This window comes from Opisthocomus hoazin, chromosome W, assembly GCF_030867145.1.
Source record: "Opisthocomus hoazin isolate bOpiHoa1 chromosome W, bOpiHoa1.hap1, whole genome shotgun sequence".
Lineage (NCBI taxonomy): Eukaryota > Metazoa > Chordata > Aves > Opisthocomiformes > Opisthocomidae > Opisthocomus > Opisthocomus hoazin.
In genome coordinates this window covers 20,426,195-20,446,856 of record NC_134453.1, presented here as the reverse complement: position 1 = coordinate 20,446,856, position 20,662 = coordinate 20,426,195, and the positions used below count along the sequence as shown (strand labels likewise).

At 47.2% G+C, this 20,662-nt stretch overlaps 1 protein-coding gene across 2 annotated transcripts in view; it reads left to right on the top strand.

The window, feature by feature from the left end:
• Positions 1-20,662, top strand: part of LOC104335612 (unconventional myosin-Vb) — a 177,919-nt gene that overhangs the window by 34,882 nt on the left and 122,375 nt on the right. For both annotated transcript variants that reach the window (XM_075446518.1, XM_075446517.1), the window contains exons 4-5: positions 1,431-1,575; positions 18,525-18,681. In XM_075446518.1, the coding sequence (XP_075302633.1) occupies positions 1,431-1,575; positions 18,525-18,681 (302 nt within the window). The remainder of the gene's footprint in view (positions 1-1,430; positions 1,576-18,524; positions 18,682-20,662) is intronic.

The following is a 20,662-nucleotide window of genomic DNA, read 5'->3' as shown; positions in this document are numbered from 1 at the left end:
GGTTAAGGCTCTGATTAAGCATTGCAGCTTTTGCCGAGGAAATGCTTGGTAGGAGGAAATGACTCTTGAAAGCAGCGCCCTTGAAATACGTGGCCTCAGTGGCTGGTGATAGTGGTGACTTTCCCTTAAACATTTCATGATGTGTAATGTTAGACTGCTGGCATAACTTGCTGCCTTTTGTAGCTGCAAGCCTGCTTTCATCCAAAAATCCATGAGGTTTCGTTAGTGCAGTGCCTCATGAAGGTTGATGATAATGTTGAGCACAGCATCGCGCTGGTGAAGATGCGTGGGTTTAGGCTTGGCTGTTTGGGCTTAGCGATTTTAGGTCCAGCTGCAAAGCTCTGCGTGGGTGCAATGTACCTTGTGCTCTGGTTAAAGCGGTTTAGGAGGGGAGGAAAGCGCTTAGCTGGCAGTGAGTGCTGAGGCAACTACTGCCCTTCGGCTTGGTGCGCGTCGTGGCTGCAGACGTGTTTTGGTGACTAACGGGAGGAGATGCGTGACCCTAAGCAGTTGGGTTAATGTCCCGTGGAGGCAGGTAGCCTGACTTAGCTGACCTTTGCCTTTCGTTGCGGGTTAAGTCCCGTATCCCGGTGTTTGCTGCAGGCTGAGAGTTCCTGGGCTTTGCTGTACTTCGAGCGTGCCCGAGCCTGGAATCGGCCAGGCTGGGAGCGCAGCACCCACTCCCACCAGCCACGTGCTCTCCGGAGCTCCTTACGATAACAATTTAAACCTGCAAAACCTGAAGGTACTTTGGAGGTGGAACTTGCCAGTGCTTCAGTTTTGCGGGGTGCGGACCGGCTCCCTCGAGCACACAGGTAGCACCACATGTGGCTTTGCCTCTCATTAATTCCTGGGCTCAGTGCCTCCTCCAAGCAGGCAACAGCTTTCCAGGAGCTGGAGAGGAAAGAGACTGTAAAGCTTTAATGCAGGCTCTGGCATTCCTTTCCTGTGACTTAGGCATTTCATTTTGATTTGAGTACATTCTTTGTTATGAGCTTTTACTCAGAATTTAAGTTGGGTGAAAATCCGGGATATTTGTTTGGGTCTAGCAGAGCTTTGGTTGCATTGGAATTGCTTTTCTGAAGTGATGGCTCAGGCACTGTTTAGCCCTTCTGCTCACTCCTTCTGCAAAGTCTGGCTTCACACAATGAAGATGATTATATATTTGCTCTTCTCACCAGTTTCAGATGCCTCCTCTGTAGCTGTACTAGAGCTTATAGCCTTGCTATCAAAGCATAGCACTCTGAAGGAGATGCTGAGATAAGAAGTAGGAGTCCTTCTTCATTCCCTTCTTATACTTTTTTTATTTTCCTTCTCCAAGCATCATATTTAAATAAATGGATTGAAACAACTAACCCAAGCCCTGAAAAGCCTGAAGTATTAACTCTGTCCTTGGTTTGTTACATATTTGTCTATTTATCTGTTCTAAGGTATAGTCCTTGTTGCCATCAATCCATATGAGCAGCTGCCAATCTACGAACAAGATGTCATCTATGCGTACAACGGCCAAAACATGGGGGATATGGATCCGCACATCTTTGCGGTGGCGGAGGAAGCCTATAAGCAGATGGCCAGGTGAGTGAGCGCTCAGTCAACGGGGTCGGATCGAACTGTCAGATCAAAAATGGGCGAATATACAATTAAATATTGCAAGCACGTGGTTGAAGCTGCGGGGAGAAACGTGAAACTTCCAGGTTTTCCTCTCTCCTGAGAATATGGGATCTTCTGTCATACCTTTATATCCCCGAGTTGGTGTGGTATCTCCCCATCTTGGTGGCTGTCTTCACCCACACATGTTGTAGCTCTGTCCCTCTTGTGCGAGATGCAAGTTTTGGTTCCTGCGGCAGCCTCCCTTGCACGGTGTACAACCACTTCATGCTGAAATCTCTTTGAGGTCAGATATTTCTAATTAATTCTATTTACCAACTTGATCCCTTTAATATCAGCTGGCGAGGCTGTCGGGCAGGCTGGGCTGATGGGGATCTCTGTGGTCCTCAGGAGCTCCTGGGTTTGGTGGGGCCGTGGTTCAGATGCAGATCCTTCTTCTGTTGCTGCTTGGATGAGTTTCCTGGAAGAAATTCAAAGCACTCTGCAAATGTCATGTTTAATAGCTTGGAGGAAACCGCATTTCAGATAACTTGGTGAGATAATCAGGCTAAGCCTAGGAGCTAACATTAGGTGTCTTTATGGAGACACAGTGATTTTGAGTTAGGAGGTGACGGGCAGATATTTGGAGATGTTTATGGGTCCTTCAATGCAGCTCTTCAGCACAGGTGTGGTGTGAGTTTTGTTTTATTTATTTCTGTTTGTTGTGTTACTGAGGACAGATGCAGGGTTTCATTCTTACAGGATAAGCCATGATCTAAAAGAAAATCTGAGAGGAAATGGAAAGTTGTTGCACCAGGGACTGTGTTACTGTAGTTGTCTGGACTTGCGCAGTGTGTTTAGGTTTGCTTGTGGATTAGTGGTGTATTTTTATACAGCCCTGGCTTTTAATAGCAAGAGTAGTCACTGAACTGTTTACCAAGGGTTTCATCCTGTTTTCTGCTGTGTCTTGGCTGTAAGTGGCGAGTTAGGATGTGTTTCTAATCAAATATGAGCCAGCGTTCAATCCTGAAATGCATCTGGAGGAGCACTGCCGTGGGCAGAGATCAGATGGAGTGTACCCAAACTGACTCCAGCCTGCAATTCAGACCTCTTGCAAGTGCTTGTACTTTGCACAAAAACGCTTTGGGAAGAATTTAGAAGTTTGAGAAGCTCTCCAGAGAGGGAGGGAGGCTTAGGACTTTATCCTTGTTGTGTGAATTCAGGCTAAGCTGCATGGTTCTTTGGTCAGCAAACCCTCGCATCTTCTACAATGTGGATGGGATGCATGGATTTTCCTGGGCACGTGTCTGAAGTAAAAGGCAACTGCTTGGTGCTTTGCTGAAGTCTGCTAGGCAAGACTTGGTGGTTTCCCACATCCCTGCGTATTCCGCAGGCAGTGGGCTAACCGACAGCTTTAGCCAGAGATACTCGACTCTGCTCTCCTTATCAGACTAAATCTACTTTTGAGAGCTGCCTACAACTGCTTACTGCTGGCTCTGGGTGGTTGGGAGTGCTGTGTTTGCAAGGGGACATGGAAATAACCACCTTCAAAGCTCTGAAACGAGATGCTGGCTGTTCAGCACTGCGCTGGTGCTTTCTGTCTCAGGCTGGTATTATGGTGATTGCAGGCTTGGGTACAAAAGAGGAGTTTGAATGGGGCCAAGAGGAGATTGGAACATGGATTATAGGGTTCTGCCTGGTTATTTGAAATGTGCCTTAAAATGTATCACACTGTTTTAAATCTAAAAGCTACTGCATGGACATTGTGTTATCTGTGGTTTGATCCAGGCTTTTCCTTACGCAGCGCTGCGGGGAGAGTGGTGGAGCTGTTTGAGCAGGGCGTGTGGATGGTGTGTCACTTGGGTGATAGATGTAGTGCATTGTACAGGGCTTATTTTTTGCCTTTTTAAAACTGAATTACAGACTTGGCGAGATGCCTCCAGTCTGAAGCTCTGCTTTAGGCAATGGGGGGGTGCGTGTGAGCGTGGTGGGATGCTGGTACTTGGGCAGCTCAGCCATCAGGATGGAGGTCTGTGAGCATGTTGAAGTAAAATGGGTGCAAAACCATTGCTTGTTTTGCAGTGTCTTAGCTTTTAAACAGTTACGGTATGTCTGGTGCATCCTGTAGACCGGGAATAAAACTCAAACCTGCAATCTCAGGAGGTCAAATTTGCAATGTGACTGACAGCAGGAAACCGGTCTCTAGCTAGCCTTCTGGGTTTCTTTCTTTATCTGTATAAGTACGCGCATATGTAAGCTTACGTATTTTTTTAAAAATGGAATTGTTCATTCTCAAACCAAACTAAATGCAAATCACATCATAGAAAAGTGAGAATAATAATGCAGATGTGCATTTTGTTTGAATTTCTTTGGCTTTCTTTCAATGAGAGAGTCTTCAATGTAAGTAAGAAAATCAAATAGGTAAAACAAGCTTTCTCCATGGAAAATTGCTTGGAAACAATTGATGCTACTCGCAGCATCACTGAGCAAAACAACGCTGAGTATATAACTCGCTGGAGCCACTGAGCAGTCAGTTCTGCATGAGCTTGTCTGGTGTTTTGTGGTGTGTCGTCTCCAAGTTTTGTACTGAGTGGCTTCATTTTTTCATGCTTTTATATATGTCCATGGGATAATAGTCCAGCAGTTTGGCAGAGCAAAATTTGGTTAGCTGACACTCAGTAAACTGCTTCTTTGAGATCAGACACTGCACTGGGGTAATAAACGCTTCAAATCAAGCATTGCTGAAATGGTGCTTGAGACTTTTTTTGGGGCCACAGGCAAACAGTGCGGACTTGGAGCGAGTGTGTGAGCAGGCTGGTGGTGCCAGCTTCTCCCTTGTTGCGGGGTTTCAAGTTGTGGCGTCCCTCCGAGGGCAAGCCCTTCATCTGTTTCATGAAGACCTGGATAAGGAAGGGTGCAAGGTGCATCATATTTTTGCAGGACAAACAGAGCAAGGATGTAATCTGGAAATGTCAAGTCACCTTGAATAGCTCTTCTCCAGTGCAGAAGGCAAGGTCACATAAATATATATAGATAAAAATATAATAAATATACACACATCTATAATACATATATTATGCTTTTTTATATTTTAGGTAATATATGCAATAAATACATATTAATGCATATTTTAGCTTTATTAATGGACCAGAGCACACAGGGATGACACAGTGGAGACGACTGAGGGGGATTGAGTGGATGGCCAGGAAAAAGGACACAAAATCTAAGGTTCTCTGATAAATGAGAAAAGTTGGAGGCAATTAGATTTTTAATGCTCTGGGCTTCTTGTATACCATTGCTGTGTAGAGACAGGGTACTGGGGCAGAATTTAAAGACATTTGCTGGTGTAGAAGTATTAGTGAAGTTGTCCTGTGCTTTCGTGCCTGCCTTGAGCTGGTAACGTCCATGAGATGGGACTGGAGGCATCTCCACAGGTGGCTGCAAAGCTCTGCTGGATCCTGTGTCTGGTGTTGCCCTGTCATCAAGAAATGTCAATTTAAAAGGAAAAAAATAGTGAAAGGAAGAAAGCAGGTGGGCTGGGCAAGGGGCTGCAGAGGGTGTATAGATGCCTTTTTTGGGGACAAAATAGTTCGCAAAGTATCTAAACACTTATCATGAGGGCACGTGTTATAACTCCCTTTTAAATGAAAGCTTTTCCCGAAGAGGATGCTTTGCAGTGTGTTGCTTTGCAGCGCTTGCATGTAAAACAGCTTAAAAAAAGGCAAGTGGTTAAAATTCTTATGTGACAGCCTCTAATTTTTTTCCAGTGACCAGCTCTTTAGAAACTCCCCACATACCCAGCGTGAGACTAAGTGTGCTCAGTTCATTGAAACAATATTGTTTTAGGCAAAATACACAGCATGGAGTTAATTTGCTCCAAGTGCTGCTACCAGAGGCAGTGGAGACAAGTGTCGAGGTGGTGGAAGGATGGATCATTTAGTGATTGCTAATGGCTGTGGGGTTTGAAACAATTTGTGCTTTGGGACACATATGGTCTGCAGGGTGACGTGACCCTGTCCTCTTCTGGTCTTGGTCTCCATCCTCCTGATGCTACCTGGTGAGGTGTGTTGGGTATTGGTGCCTTTTACACCCTTGAGTGCTGCAGAAGGTGTTTGCACTCCTGAAAGCAGGCTAAAAGCTTTGGAGGAACATCCAGGATTGCCCAGAGAGGCAGCCCAGCCACCAGTGCCCTGGCTGATCGTTTCTTGCTTTGCTTGTAGAGCAACAAAAGATCCCTTGTGTGCCCGAATCCTGGCGGTGGCTCTGATTTCCTTGTGCGTCATCATTCTGGACAGGAGTCTGGCAAAAATTCCCCTTGAAACTTTATTTCTGCTGAGGTCAGCCTGACCAGCAGCTTTCTACGCGTGGGCAGGGACTGTTTCTTACTTCTCGTCCTGACCTGTGTTCCTCTCGATGAACATGTCCCATCAGTTGTTGCCAGCTCCATGGAGGTGACCAAAGTTTGCACGGTGACAGTGCAATGCCAGATTCCCATTCCCAGCATTCGGGGGCTTTAGTTAAAGGTCAGATGTTCCCCTTCATGTCTGCAGTCCCACTTGTCTTCTCCCTGGCTATCCTTCGCCACCTCGGCTTGACAGTTTGGTCACCGTGTTATGTTCAGGTGCTGAGCTGAGTCTGTTAGGAAAATCACTGCAGTGTGCTAAAGTTGTGAATATATGTGGCTTTTCTGTCTTTGGTCCCTATCTCTTCTGTTTGTACTGGATTGGGTTCGCTCTGGGCACAGGCCAGGACTTGCTAGTCCAAGTAAGGTTTCCTTAATGCCTCTTTTTAAAAAAAAAAAAAACCACCATGTATTATACTTAATAAAATGCAAAATTGAACAGTACTAGGTGATAGAGGTATGTGGTGTGAATAGCATTGCTGTGGGCGATGGGGCAGGAGAACAGGCCCTACAAAGGTTGCCAAATGTCTTTCAAAAACGGGGAGCGGGTAGTGAAGGTGATCTTTGCTGAAATCATAAATGGCGAAAGCATCATAAACCCCTGTATATTGCTGTATATTCTGTGTGCTTTCCAGTTAGCGCATCTGGATCTTGCCACGATAGCAGCATTGTCGCATATGGGGACCTCTTCGTTAGCATGATGAGGTAGCAGTCCATGTCAGCTAATAAACACAGAAGTGCAATGTTCAAATTGTACAGTGAAAAAATCTCGGGTAACACAGGACGTGCAAAAGCCTCCTAAGCCTGTAGACTGGGTGATAGTGTGTGCTGTGCTTTTTATTTAGTTGTGTGTCCATCGGGCTGATATTTTGAGATGCACAATGTGTGCAAAGCTATTGCATGTGGTCAGACAGAAATATATTGATTGGATCCATGTATAGTTCTGCTAAATTGGAAAGGCAGAATGTTTTAATGTTCTCCTGGCAAGAGCACGAGAGGGCTCTGCAGACCTTAACTGACCCTTGCAACATCGGTGGGAAAACGAGTGTTCTGGTAAGTTGTTGGTTAGACTGGAGTTTCATCTTCCCCAGTGTGAGGGCCTCCTAGCAGTGGTGTTGGCAGTTCTTGCAGGAGAAATAAGAAATGCAGGAGTGATTTCGTGGATGAGTTCAGCTTCTGTGTATCTGCACGGTCTCGTGTGGCTTGGTCGATGCCAGATAACCCCTAGTGTCTGCGATTCAAACCAGGGTCGGCATCTACTGTGTGATTCCTAAATTATAAGTTATGTGGCAATAGTGTGTCTTCCCTCTTCAGCCCTGCTGCTGGTGATGCTGTTTCTGGCACTAAATACCCAAACACCTGGACTGCGGACGGGGAAATCTATTCAGTAGCAGCTTTCCACTTTTGTTGCAAGTTGGCGCACCGAATTCTTGTGTTGCACTGTCAAAAGCATAGGTCAAAGTGTAAAAACCACTGTTTGCCTACACCAACAGGCAACATGGATGATGTGTGTCTTGCAGAGATACAGGTGCTGCTGGGGCTGTGTGTGGCCATGGGCGCTCTCTTTTCTGTTGTTGGGTGCAATGCTGGAGCTGGAAAAGAACAGAAATTGCGGCATCGACCCTGCCCATAACCTAATAGAGGCTGGGATGGGTATGGGCACGGTGGGGGATGTCCTTTGATAACACTTCAAGTTTCAAGCTTTACAAGAGGATTTAAAACCATACAATGAGAGAGTGGGTAGGAGTGAAGAGAGATTAACCCCTGACAGAGATGCAAAAGGAATCAGACTGGCATGATAAATAAGGCTGAAGGCTGTGTTATATTAAAGGCAGGGAAGGGTTTATGTCCCCTGGTGCACAAGGCTGGGTCAGGGGGGGTTGCAGCGAGCTGTGGGGCCAATCTGTGCTGCTGCTCAGCAGGGCTTTGCAGCAGGTACCATCTCAAAACTAAAGCTGTGGTCTAAAATAAGGGGTCAGAAGGGAACAACACTCAATAGCTTTCAATTTAGGAAGGGGAGAAACCAAGGGGGATCTCTTCTGTTTAGAGTTAACGATGGGATGGGGAGGAGGTTTGGAAGAGGTTTCCTGCTGGTGTTAAACCTCAGGGTTTGCAAAAGCGGCTGGAAGCAACCTCTCTAGAGGTGCTATAAAGGAAAAAAGAACGGGAGAGACTCCAGCTAATGTTTCCCAAGGACTGGAGGAGACGCTTTCCAGTCTTACTTGCCCTGCTATGGCAGAAGACAGAGAAGGTAAGTGGCCAGCTAAATGATCCTTTTTTTAGTTTCTTTTTCTTCTTTTTGGCAATTTGGGATGCTATTTGCTAGCAGCTTTAAACATGAATGAGACATTCCTTAGAGAAAAATCATAAATACTCATAATGGGACAGCACAAGGTATGGAAAGGTCAGTGCCTGATGAAGAGTGATAATTGTGTGTGTGAAATATCACGGACTTGGAAGGAGTTGTAATAGGCTACATCAGGCACGTAATCGCTGCTGTGATGCAGGAGAACTGTTTGAGCTCTAAGGTGTGAAAGCTGTAATACCAAATATCATTAAACATTCAAAACAGTGTTTACGAGCATCATAATTACATCTGAGCACAAAGACTTGCAATTGCCCTTGCCTGTCTCCCAGCCACTGTTTGCTGCTGCACATCCTCCATGAAGTTCTAGAGACCTTGGGATGGAGAACCCAGAGTGCACACTCTAAAGTCAATGGTTTCATTGATTTCTGAAAATCTCTTTCTGGAATTTTCCAAATATATATCAACTGTGATTAATTAGATGGTAGTGGAGGAGTTTTACAAGCATTGGTGGCTGATGACGGTCGAGGTGATGAAGGATCTTCTTTCTGGGGCTGCCATGGGGTGGAAGAACAACTGACTTGTCCACCTGGTACCTGCAGAGGTGAACTGCTGGGGTAAAGTGAGGAATTTCTTTCTTATATCCAGTCTAAACCTTCCCTCTTTCAGTCTAACACCATTACCCCTTCTCCTGTCCCTACAGACCCTTGTAAAAAGTCCCTCTCCAGCTCTCTCGCAGGCCCCTCCAGACACTGGCAGCTGCTCTAAGGTCTCCCCAGAGCCTTCTCTTCCCCAGGCTGAACAGCCCCAGCTCTCCCAGCAGAGGGGTTCCAGCCCTCGGATCATGGCTGGGGCCTCCTCTGGCCCCGCTCCAACAGCTCCAGGTCTGTCCTGTGCTGAGGGCTCCAGAGCTGGACGCAGGACTCCCCGGGGGGTCTCAGCAGAGCGGAGCAGAGGGGCAGAACCCCCTCCCTCACCCTGCTGCCCACGCTGCTGAGGATGCAGCCCAGGGCATGGTTGGCCTTCTGGGCTGCCAGCGCACATTGGCGGGTCATGTTGACCTTCTTATCAACCAGCACCCCCAAGTCCTTCTCCTCAGGGCTGCTCTCCATCCCTTCATCCCCCAGCCTGGATTTGTGCTTGGGATTGCCCCGACCCATGTGCAGGACCTTGCACTTGGCCTTGTTGAACTTGATGAGGTTCATGAGGGAGGATGCTGTAGGAAGCCTCCTCCATCTGCAAGGCTGCAGTGCTCTGCAGGGGCCAGCTGCTGCTTGCAGGTGGCTTTGGGTTGGAGCCAGGGATGCTCTGTGGTGCGGTCCCAGTGCAGAAAAGAGCATCAGGGTTCCATAGAGCTGACAAAATTGGCTGGGTGTATGTTCTGCTTTCATTAGAAACAGCGCACAAAAGGATGGCTGACCTCGTTTTAGTGTGGCCAAGGAGTTGAGGTATTCTCCAATGAGGTATGCGAAGCATAAATCTTGGGGGAAAGTTATCCATTCTTCCTGCCCTCAGGAATTGGGAGAAAGACTGAAGCCAGCTCAGCATTTTGCAGAAGCTTTGGTTACGCAGGATTTTCGTTGCGATTGAAGGTGCATTTCCAGCTGGCTGTGCAAAGCAGTCTGGGAATCAAGTACCTTAATGAGCTGGGATCAGTGGGACTCCCACCACTCTCCCGGGAGGAGTAACTGGTTTGCTGGAGCATTGCGTAAAAGCGCTCTGACCTCTGCAAAGACATCTTAATTGCACCGTGTTATTTGATCTTAGCGTTAGAAATGTCTGATTGATATGCGTGTTAAATAGTGTCGTATGGAGGGAGGGTAACGCTTTGTGCTGCTGGTGACCACTGCAGATGATAAGGTTAATTTGCATGTTACCTGTGCTTTGAGCATTGTGCTGTATGCTCATCCGTTCTCATTCAGGGCCAAACTGGTACTTTCAGGCTTTTTCCCAGCAACTGAGATTCAAGTCCATATTTTCTCTCTTGCTTCTTTGCTAAAACCCAGGTCTGTATGACCAAATCTGTGCAGGACGGAGCCCAGGGGATGCATTCCTCAGCACAGGACAGACCTGGAGCTGTTGGAGCAGGGCCAGAGGAGGCCCCAGCAATGATTTGAGGGCTGGAACCCCTCTGCTGGGAGAGCTGGGGCTGTTCAGCCTGGGGAAGAGAAGGCTCTGGGGAGACCTTAGAGCAGCTGCCAGTGCCTGAAGGGGGCTTAGAAGAAAGATGGGGACGGGCTTTTTAGCAGGGCCTCTAGCAATGGGACAAGGGGTGATGGCTTTACACTAAAAGAGGGGAGATTCAGACTGGATATAAGGAAGAAATTGTTTATGCTGAGGGTGGTGAAACCCTGGTCCAGGTTGCCCAGAGAGGTGGTCGATGCCCCGTCCCTGGAAACATTCCAGGCCAGGCTGGATGGGGCTCTGAGCAACCTGATCTGGGTGAAGATGTCCCTGCTCATGGCAGGGTGGTTGGACTAGTTGGCCTTCAAAGGTGCCTTCCAACACAAACTATTCCATGATTCTACATCGTCCCCAATGTGTTGTCTTGAATAAGACCCTGGATGGGCTGTGCATGATCTAACATCCCCTGGGGACACCCACAACAGCTGACTGATGTTACGCCAGGCAGCAGTATTGCTTAATAGGGATATTGCTGATTTGTTTCTCTAGTTGGTTGCATTCAGTTCTGGGCTCCCCAGTTCAAGAAAGATGAGGAGCTACTGGAGAGAGTCCAGCAGAGGGCTACAAGGATGGTCAGGGGACTGGAACATCTCCCCTACAAGGAGAGGCTGAGGGAGCTGGGCTTGTTCAGCCTGAAGAAGAGAAGGCTGAGAGGGGACCTTAGAAATGCTTACAAATATCTGAAGGATGGGTGTCAGGAGGATGGGGCCAAGCTCTTTTCAGTAGTGCCCAGCGACAGGACAAGGGGCAATGGGCACAAAGTGAAGCAGAGGAAGTTCCGTCTGAACATGAGGAAGAACTTCTTCCCTCTGAGGGTGACGGAGCACTGGAACAGGCTGCCCAGGGAGGTTGTGGAGTCTCCTTCTCCGGAGATATTCAAGCCCCGCCTGGACAAGGTCCTGTGCAGCCTGCTGTAGGTGACCCTGCTTTGGAAGGAGGGTTGGACTAGATGACCCACAGAGGTCCCTTCCAACCCCAACCATTCTGTGATTCTGTAATGTTATCTTTACAGTTGCAATGGTACCGGGGTGGGGAAGGGCTACAGCAGCTCTGGGACTGTTCTGGCCAAAAAGTGTATTTTGGAGCTGTGGTGTGGCCTGTGTGGGTGTAGGTTGTTGGTGGAAAAAATTCATTCTTCTCCCCTATCAGTAATAAGCTATTGTATAAAGAGTTATCTACCCCCAGAAAAAATAATAAAAAAAATTGTATAGGGTAATCCATGCTATTTAGGAAATATGCAGTGTAAAATTAAAAGAAAGACCCAGAGGAATATATAGTACTTGGAAAGCCATCCTTATGTTGTTGCTGGCTTCAGCAGCTGCAGTGTAAAACGTGCATTTGCAGCAGACATTCGATAATGCGAACAGAAAGCATGTCTTTAAACACTCTTGTTCAGCAGGATGCTAAATAATGTCATCTTGGGTTTCTCTGAGGGAGAGGTCTGACTACCCCCAAGTTGTGTTTTCATGTTTGTATTGACTGATGATGCCAGGCGTGGTATTCTAAGAACCCAAATTAAAGCCAATGAGTAAAACAAGCTACTGCCGCTCTCAGCAGCGACGTTGCTCCAAGTTCCAGTTATCCCATGGAAATGGGAACGATTCCTGGCTTTAGAGGCTGTTTTGGAGGCAGCTTTTCTCAGCATTAGAACGCTGCAACACTCAGTTTTATTTTCATGGTGTGCAAGTTCTGTCTGTTCACTTGAAGGCAGAGTTAAACTGTCTCAGTTTTTGATTGCTGCTGTTAGCATTAGGGGGGATGCAATCTAATGCTAATTAAATTATTGCATTTTTATATGCTGCTAACAATGCAATAGCTAAGCTCATTTTTAGCCTGCACAGTACTGTCAATACGAAAGCGTATTAGAGCCTGTTGTGCATCGGGGATTTATGGATGCGTGTTCTCATTGTGGTCAGAGTAAATTCAAACTACAGTACTTAAAGCATTTTTAATCTTCAAATTGCTTTATGAACACTAATCTTCTGAGCATCCTGAAAGAAAGAAGTAGGTTAAATATAATTTCCATGGTGGAAATGCGCAGAGACTCATTGACTCGTTCCACGATGCAGAGAATTAACGGCAGATCCGCGGTTAGAGCTGGAGTGACCCCTGATGATTATTCACGGGGACTGGCTCTGCCCTCATTCACTTTGGATATTTTTTCCCTCTCAGAGGATCTGTATTTTTTAGTGCAACTGGTTTTGCTCTCACTGCTGAGGTCAAGATGAAGTAGTGCAGCGGTTTGCTTGAGCTGCTGGTGGTAGTTTTCTGAAGAGATGCTCATAAAAACAAGTCCTGTAAGTTCTAGTTCTCTTCTCAAGGCTTTAGATTCGCTGCTTTAAATAAAGCTGATGTTGGAAGAGTTCTTACTGTGATTTAGGTCTGGAGAATATTTGAGGTCTGTTTGTCTTCAAATGCTCTTGCTTTCAAGCAGTGTTGCTGAAGGCTGAGGATCTTGGATATATGCATATGTGCCGAGATGTCTTCTATCTCTTCTTCACAGAGAGGTGGTGGGAACTGGTGATGGGAACCATCGCTGTGCTTGGGTTCAACCCCTTTGCTATTGCCATGGCTTGACCATCCCTTTTCCTGCAGTGAGGAGTTGCCAGGGATATTCAGCCCTGACTTAACCAGGTCAATTGATGGGAAATAACATGTTACAATGACTAATGATGTTCCTAGGCTGAGGACTGCATGTGGAAATGCTGACCAGTGCCTTGGCTCTGATTGCTCAGATGCAACCAAAATGGATGCAGCTCTTGGTACGGGCCTGTGTCCAGCTGGGTAGGCCTGAAGCTTTGGTGTTCTCACACACCTTTCCCGGGCTGCTTGGAGGCACCTCCGAGGGTAGCGGTATTCTCTGCATTGCCACGAGTGAAGGACGGACCGCTTAAACATGTGGGGAAATCCATTTTCTTGATGCAAAGGCTGGCAATTAGCAGCTAGTCCTAATCAGCGCAGGTATCTGTTTGAAGTGCCTTTTCTTTGCATAGACAACTGACCTTTTTTTTGCCTTGGGCAGCACCTTTAGATGTTCCCTTAATAAAAAAAAAAAAAGCATTAATGTCTACTAGACTTTCAGACTAGATCTAAGGAAGAAGTATATTTTACGCTGAGGGTGGTGAAACCCTGGCCCAGGTTGCCCAGAGAGGTGATCGATGCCCCATCCCTGGGAATGTCCCAGGCCAGGTTGGGCGGGGCTCACACCAACCTGATCTGGGTGAAGCTGTCCCTGCTCACGGCAGGGGAGTTGGACCAGACAGCCTTCAAGAGTCCTGTCTGTTCTCACCCAAACCATTCTGTGATATTTTTCATGTGTTGTGAAGACTCCAGTGACTGCCGTATTCATTTTGCCAGGCTGGATGCCTTGCCCATCTCTTGCTGTGTGTGTGGCCAAGACTGAGAGTCTCGATGTGTGTTGCTCACAGCATGACAAATGTCTGTAATAAAGATGTTACTCACCTGCATAGCAGCTTATGAACAGGTATTACTGCTTGAAGAGGATGCGTTGAAATAGCAGTGAAGCAAAACATTCAGACTGCGCACAGATGGCAGTCCATGGGCTGTGTCAGATACCACCAAAGCTTGCAGCCCTCGAATTTGGAGGTGCGGTTGCCCCTCGCATTGAAGGAATAATCCTGGACTTTGTTCTGCTTGGACTTCTGCACCTTGGTGGTTGTGTAAGTGCCTCTGATGGAGGGAGGAGTAGCTGAGATCATGGTGGTAGTTTTCCAGGCTGTGGGTCATCCTGGAAAGCTGTGCTAAGCCAAGGAACAAAACTGCTGCAGACCTTTGGGGGAGAAGGTTGGGCAGTAGCATCTTTTAAGTGCCTCACACCTAGTTTGGAGCTGTGGCAGTGGCACGTGCTGGGGACAGCATTTCTGGCCATCGTTGAAGCCTATTCCCCATTGCACGCCTTGCATTGCTGGACGAGCATGGGCGTGTTGTGCACCTGTGTGTGTGCATCGCGTGAGCTGTTTGCAGCAGGGAGAAGAGCACCAATGCACTTCGTAGCAGCGTAACAAGCCACGGTGGTAGCCCCGAGGTGCGCAGGAGCCACGTAAGCCCCAGGAGGAGATGTGACAGCACTGCCGTGCTGTAGCAGAGCTGGTATTCACCTGTAACACTTGATTATATCCAGGCTTTATTTCCATAATCATTTTCTTCTGTGCTGATGCTGCCAAAATTGACTCTATTTCACACATCTGTGTTGCATACCGCACCTGCACAATGGCCAAACATTTCAGTATTTTTTTATTCCATGCTGAATACAAACAAGTCCTGCCTAGTTTTAACCACTTCTGCTCATTGAGCAGCCTGTTTGCTGCCAGCTGCTCTGTGGAGTTCATCTGTCTTTCCCTGATGGCACCAGCAGCTGGTTAACTTGTACGCTAAAGCAGGGAAAGTCTCTGGAGCTTTTATTCCTGAAGGCGGAAAAGAAATGTCTGACCGTGCATTTTCCCCTAAAAGAAACAGCAGCAGCAGAGACGGGTTACTGCAAACACAGGAGCTTGAGTGGCCTTGCTGTCTTGCTTGGAAGCCAGCAGCTTATGCCAAGTAACACATAATTCCTCTCTTTTGAGCTTCATTGGCTTCATTCAACTGAAAAGTCTCTGCCAGTCTCGTGTAGCTTTCATCTTCTGGCTTATAGAAGTAAACAGGGAGGGGAAATGTTTCCTGAAATGTGCTGCTTGGGCGGTAGCTGTCACACTGAGAAGGGGAAGAAGCAATGATTCTCAAGTAATTTTTATACTGGTGCAGCTCTAAGCCAAGCCACCTTTGCATTTGCAGAGCTCCTTTTGTAGGGTCAGAGCTCGCTGGCAGAGATCTTGGCTGTTGCCTCTTTCTTCTGCTTCTCCCTCACCTCCTATGAAGGATAGTCTGTTCATCCATGCCTGCAGCCTGTGCCAAAGCCTCTGTTTGCCCCTTCCCTTGTAGCTGACATGACTTTTATGTGTTGCATCCTGCTGATGGCCAACATGGGACATTCACTGCTGGAACTTGACAAGCAGTTGTCCATGACTGATGCAGCAGTGAAACTTCTCACCTGCTTTTAACCAGAGATAAACCACGATATATCACTGCAATCGCCTATCCCGGGAACCGCTGCTATGGGTTCATCCAGCATATTTCTGGTTTTGGTGCTTAGTCTTCTTTCTCACTTGGAAGCTGGCGTTGGTTTTTCTCCATGGGATTCATGTGTCTGGTGGCTTGTGCTACAGAAATTGCTTTATCGCACACTCATGGAAGCCTAATGGTGCAAGACCGGTGTGTTGGCAGCCCTGTGCCTGGATCCTGCCAGCTGGCTGCCTGCTGGAGTGCCTTGGTGGCTTTGCTGAGACGTGCGGAGGGCACTCAGCTGTGACTTAGCAAGTCCTGGGTGAGATGTCCAGGCTGTCCTGCCTGGGAAGAGTCACCAGCAACACCAGCTCTGGGTTTTCAGCTGCCTGGCTGAGGTTGTTCTCAGTTCATGGCCATTGTTTCTGCATTAGCTGCTTGGTAACTGGAGTGGTTGGAGGTTCCTGTTGCCTTCCTGGTGGGTGCCCAGCAGGGTGGTGGAGCTGGCCGGGGGTGGATGAAGATGTACTTTATATTTTTCAGGGATCAAATCACAAACCTGGCTGGAAATTAGCTTGCCAGTCTTCTGCTGCTGAAGTGTCAGAATGTTGTGGTTTGCACCAAAATGTTACGTGTTTGACTTGGCTGAGTTTTTTTTCCAAACCATTTATCTTGAGTCCGGAAAGGATTAAGAGGTCCATGCTTGACAGTGGAGGAAAGTAACGGTGTGGTGTTGCAGCACGTTTGTGTTTTTATTGAGAGTTTAAGGGTGCTATATGGCAATCGTTTTAGCCTCTGTTCTTATCTCTTACTGGTATAAATGTGAACTGAGTATCTTAAATTGAAATGCATTTTTATGGTGTTTCCTGATGTCAAGAGAACTGCAAGGTGTAAATTTATTGTTGCGCTCATATATAGGATTTTGTGTGCCTGCATTCAGCTGTGATTCATGAAAGACAGTCTCTGGGAAGCTTAATTTGATCTCATTTAAAAATACACTCCATTGCATACTTACAGCTTACCCCAATAGCTCTGATATTTTGGGAGCTTGTATCAAATCCTGCAGTGAAAACTCTCTCCTCCCCCAAGTCTGTGGCCAACTGGCAGTTGTGATGGGTTTGCCATGTGCAGACAGTGCCCCAGGGAGCAGATCCTAGTGCTGGCAGATCTTATCCTGAAGACAGAATCACAGAATGGTCGGGGTTGGAAGGGACCTCTGTGGGTCATCCAGCCCAACCCCCCTGCCGAAGCAGGGTCACCCAGAGCAGGCTGCACAGGACCTTGTCCAGGCGGGTCTTGAATATCTCCAGAGAAGGAGACTCCACAACCTCCCTGGGCAGCCTGTTCCAGGGCTCCGTCACCCTCAGAGGGAAGAAGTTCTTCCTCATGTTCAGACGGAACTTCCTCTGCTTCAGTTTGTGCCCATTGCCCCTTGTCCTGTCACTGGGCACTACTGAAAAGAGTCTGGACAAGCCCCTTTTATTGCCTTGGCCCTTCCTCTGCCTTGCAGCTCAAGCACATTAAACAGATTAATTACTGGGACGTATCTAGTGGCTACCATGTTATGCACCCGTGGTGTGAAGGACTGGCTGTTTTAATATAGCTGCGGTGACTTGTGCAAGTTTTTGTGTGTGTGAATGATTAATTTGGCAAGCAGAAATAGGGATTTAGATGAGTCTTGTGCTCTGTGCAAGGCTCAAAAGCTGGGTGAAGTGATGCACCCTTGACTTCCCCATGCAGAGTCCCGTGCCCTGTGGGTATCTAGTGCTCTGTGCTAGTTCTGCTGGCGTCAGAGCTGCTCCTGTGACCCAACACCAGCCCAGGCACGGGGCAGCAGGGCCTGCTCCCATCGCGCCTGGAGAGGGGTTTGCATCCGCCCCTCAGTGCTGGAATCATCCTTCCTACTCCTGCAAAGCACTTCCGTACGTGCAGATAAAAAAAGTCCAGTGTTTATTTGCTTGAATTTTGTTATCCTGGTGCTGGTACACCTGTATCCTTTTGTAAGCAAATTTGGTGTGTGCTTGGAGAGGGTGAGGCTGCCAGAGCCTTCTGGTGATGGGCAAGTCCTTCTTAAAAACTACTTAGTTTTGTAAAGCTTCAGGAGCTGAACAAACTTCACTTGGTAATGTCTACCAGGGATTGCTTTTAAAGTGTTTATCCTCTTTTTTTTTTTTTGACCCCCTTGGTCACAGAAGTACCTCTGCACTTCGGAGTGGCGACATATGATTTGGCAGGGTTTGGGGACAAGTAGATGGTGCAAGTCTGATGTCAGAGACGTGCTTTGCGTTACTGTTGTCAAAGCTTTAACTGGATGTTGGGATAGGTTTGAAAATACTGATCTTTGTATAATTGCATTAAGGAATCAAGTGACTTCTGCTATTTCCTAATTTTAGGGTGATTGATTTAACAATTTCAGTATTTTTAATGTATTTTGAGTGTAGAGGAACCTTTCCGGGTATCTGTGTTTTAATAGCTCAGCAATAGGCTACCTAAGCAAGTTTCACGACTAACTGCATGTGTTTTGTTGAGCAAAATCTCAAATGCTGGAGTGAAGGCGTTAAAGGGGAAAAATTAAATATATAATATTAGAAGCTGATATTCAGCTAATGCCTGTTAATAGCTCTCTAGACAAATGCCAAGCAGCAGAGGTTAGGTATTGCGGCGTTATGAGGAACAGGCTTCCCAATGCTTGCGTTACGTGCTCTACGGGTGAAGAAAGCAGCAGGGGTTCATCTCCCACTGTCTCTGCAAGCCCTTGGAGATGTTCAGAGCATCCTTTATGTTTTAGCTGAAATGTATCCCAAATGCATATTACTCATCACCATTACTTTGGTAGAGTCCAGAATAAATGCAGCGTTCGTAATGTGGGTGGTAACAAAGCAAGAGAGACGGAGGCATGTGAAGATGGAAGATCATTACACAACGTGAACAAACTATTAACAAGAAAATAGATGAACTTGCAAAAACTCTTCTTCTCTGCCGCAACAGGGATGAGAAGAACCAGTCCATCATTGTGAGCGGGGAGTCGGGTGCTGGGAAGACGGTCTCTGCCAAATACGCCATGCGCTTCTTCGCAACTGTCGGTGGCTCTTCCAGCGAGACCAACATCGAAGCCAAAGTCCTCGCATCGAGCCCAATTATGGAGGTAAAAGCTGCGTAACTTCCTTTTTCCTGCTTGCAGTGATCACTGGGTCTCTGCAGAAGTCACAAAACCAGTGAGAGCTGTAGGGGCTTGTGAGCCAGACATGATTTGCAGCCTCGCAGCAGCCCCGAGCTGGACTGAAAAAATGCAAATACACACTGATAGTCTCTGTTTAGCCCACCCCTATTGCTCCTCTATTTGGTGGTCTTGAAGCTGAGCCTGTGCGTCCCCAGCACACCTCCAGGAGCTGGGCTTTGACAGGGCTCCAGAGCGGAGGGCCCTAGTGGTGCTGCTGGCACCATTAGTGTTTTATCATCTTCATCTTTCTCCTGCTTTTGCCACCGCATGGTACCTCCTGATCTTATTTAATTGTACAAACATGAAATAGAAAAGAAAGGGATTAATCTATATGAGATTTTTCAATACAGTTTTATTTTTTATTTTTCCATTGGTATCAATCATATAGGGGAATAAAAAGTCCCATTACAGGGAAATCCCTGCTCTGAAGGAAAAAAATTCGTTTTATGTTTATAAAAGAAAGGGTGGAAGTGACTTTATTTTGTTGCACTGTGACCAGGTGGAGAAAATAACTGCCTGAGTGTCTCAATTCCATTTTCCAAACAGATTTTGGAGTCTGAGTGCCTTCGTTTGCAAAATATCCTAATCAGCCTGAAGACAAGATTTGGACTTTTCCAAAGTCGGTTAAGCACTTCAGACTTGTGTGGCTTGCTTTTAAAGGCAGGAGCTAGCAGTGCTGCCGTAGTGGAGCGTAGCGTTGTCCTGCGCTTGATCTGTCTTTCTCTTAACCTTAGTCTTAGCTTAACCTGCAGGGAGGCTTCCTGCTGCAGTGCCTCATGGCCAAATGGTCTAAGAGACACGGAGGTGGTGGCTGATCCAGGGTGAAAACCAAGCCCACCCCAGCCCAAGAGGTAGCACGCATGGTCTAGCATCGTGCTGCCTGATGTGGAGCGCAAGCTGGATAGGTGAAACAAGGGATGGTGCAGATGAGCAGTAACAAAATGTGGACAGAGGATGCGTGGCGACCTGTTGAAGCACAAGCTTCATGCTGTTTAACTCCTTTCCTCACCCATCTCCTGTGCCTCCATGAAATGTAGCTGCAGTACCTGGGGACGCTTGAAAGCAAATGAATTAAAATTCATAGTGCATGCTGGTCTTCTATATGATGCCATGATTTCATTGCTCCAATTTTCTTGCCTGCGTTCAGTTCTGGATATAAGTTCTAAGTGCTGGGGCCAGGGAACCTGTCTGTCATGATTGGAAAGAGCTGAGGATGTTGCCCACACAAAAACCATAAAAAAACTCCCTGGTTTGCAAAAAAAAAAAAGTTAAAGCGTGAAGATGGAATAGAGGGATGTGTGTGTGCTGAAATAGCCCTTAGCAATGAGGTGCACAGAGTTTGTATGGGATGTATGTCCCTGCTGGGAGATGGGGCAGATATTTCTGCTTTATAGACAAGGATTTGGAGCACATGAGATAAGGTGGTGATGGTAGTTCTGGATGCTCAATTCAGTGTGCGCAATATCTAGTGGTAGTGTTTGTTGTAGCCATTTGAACTCCGTATTTTCTGTGGGATGGATGTTGGGCTCTGCAGAAATGGAGAGGCACAGGCAGTCAGGCTTGTGTGCTCTGCCTCTGCCCTGCTGCTTTTACGTATGGTCTGGGACGTGTGCTCATCTCGGGATGGGGAAATAGTAGCAGAAAGTAAGGCTGGTGTAGCCATGAAGGGGAATATTGTCGTTCTCTGGCCTTCTTGCATCACCACGAGTTGCTCCTTTGGCGGCTGGATGCATTCCCCTGTTTGCAGTGCTGCACCCCTGATGTTTGCGCGTGGGCTGGATTCTCTCCTCTCCCTTCTGCCACTGCATGTGGCAATATTATCTGCCTGGGAGTGATGGAGAGGCACGGAGGGGCTCTGGCCTTGTCAACAAATCCATGGACTGAAGTCCAAACATCTGGAGATGGT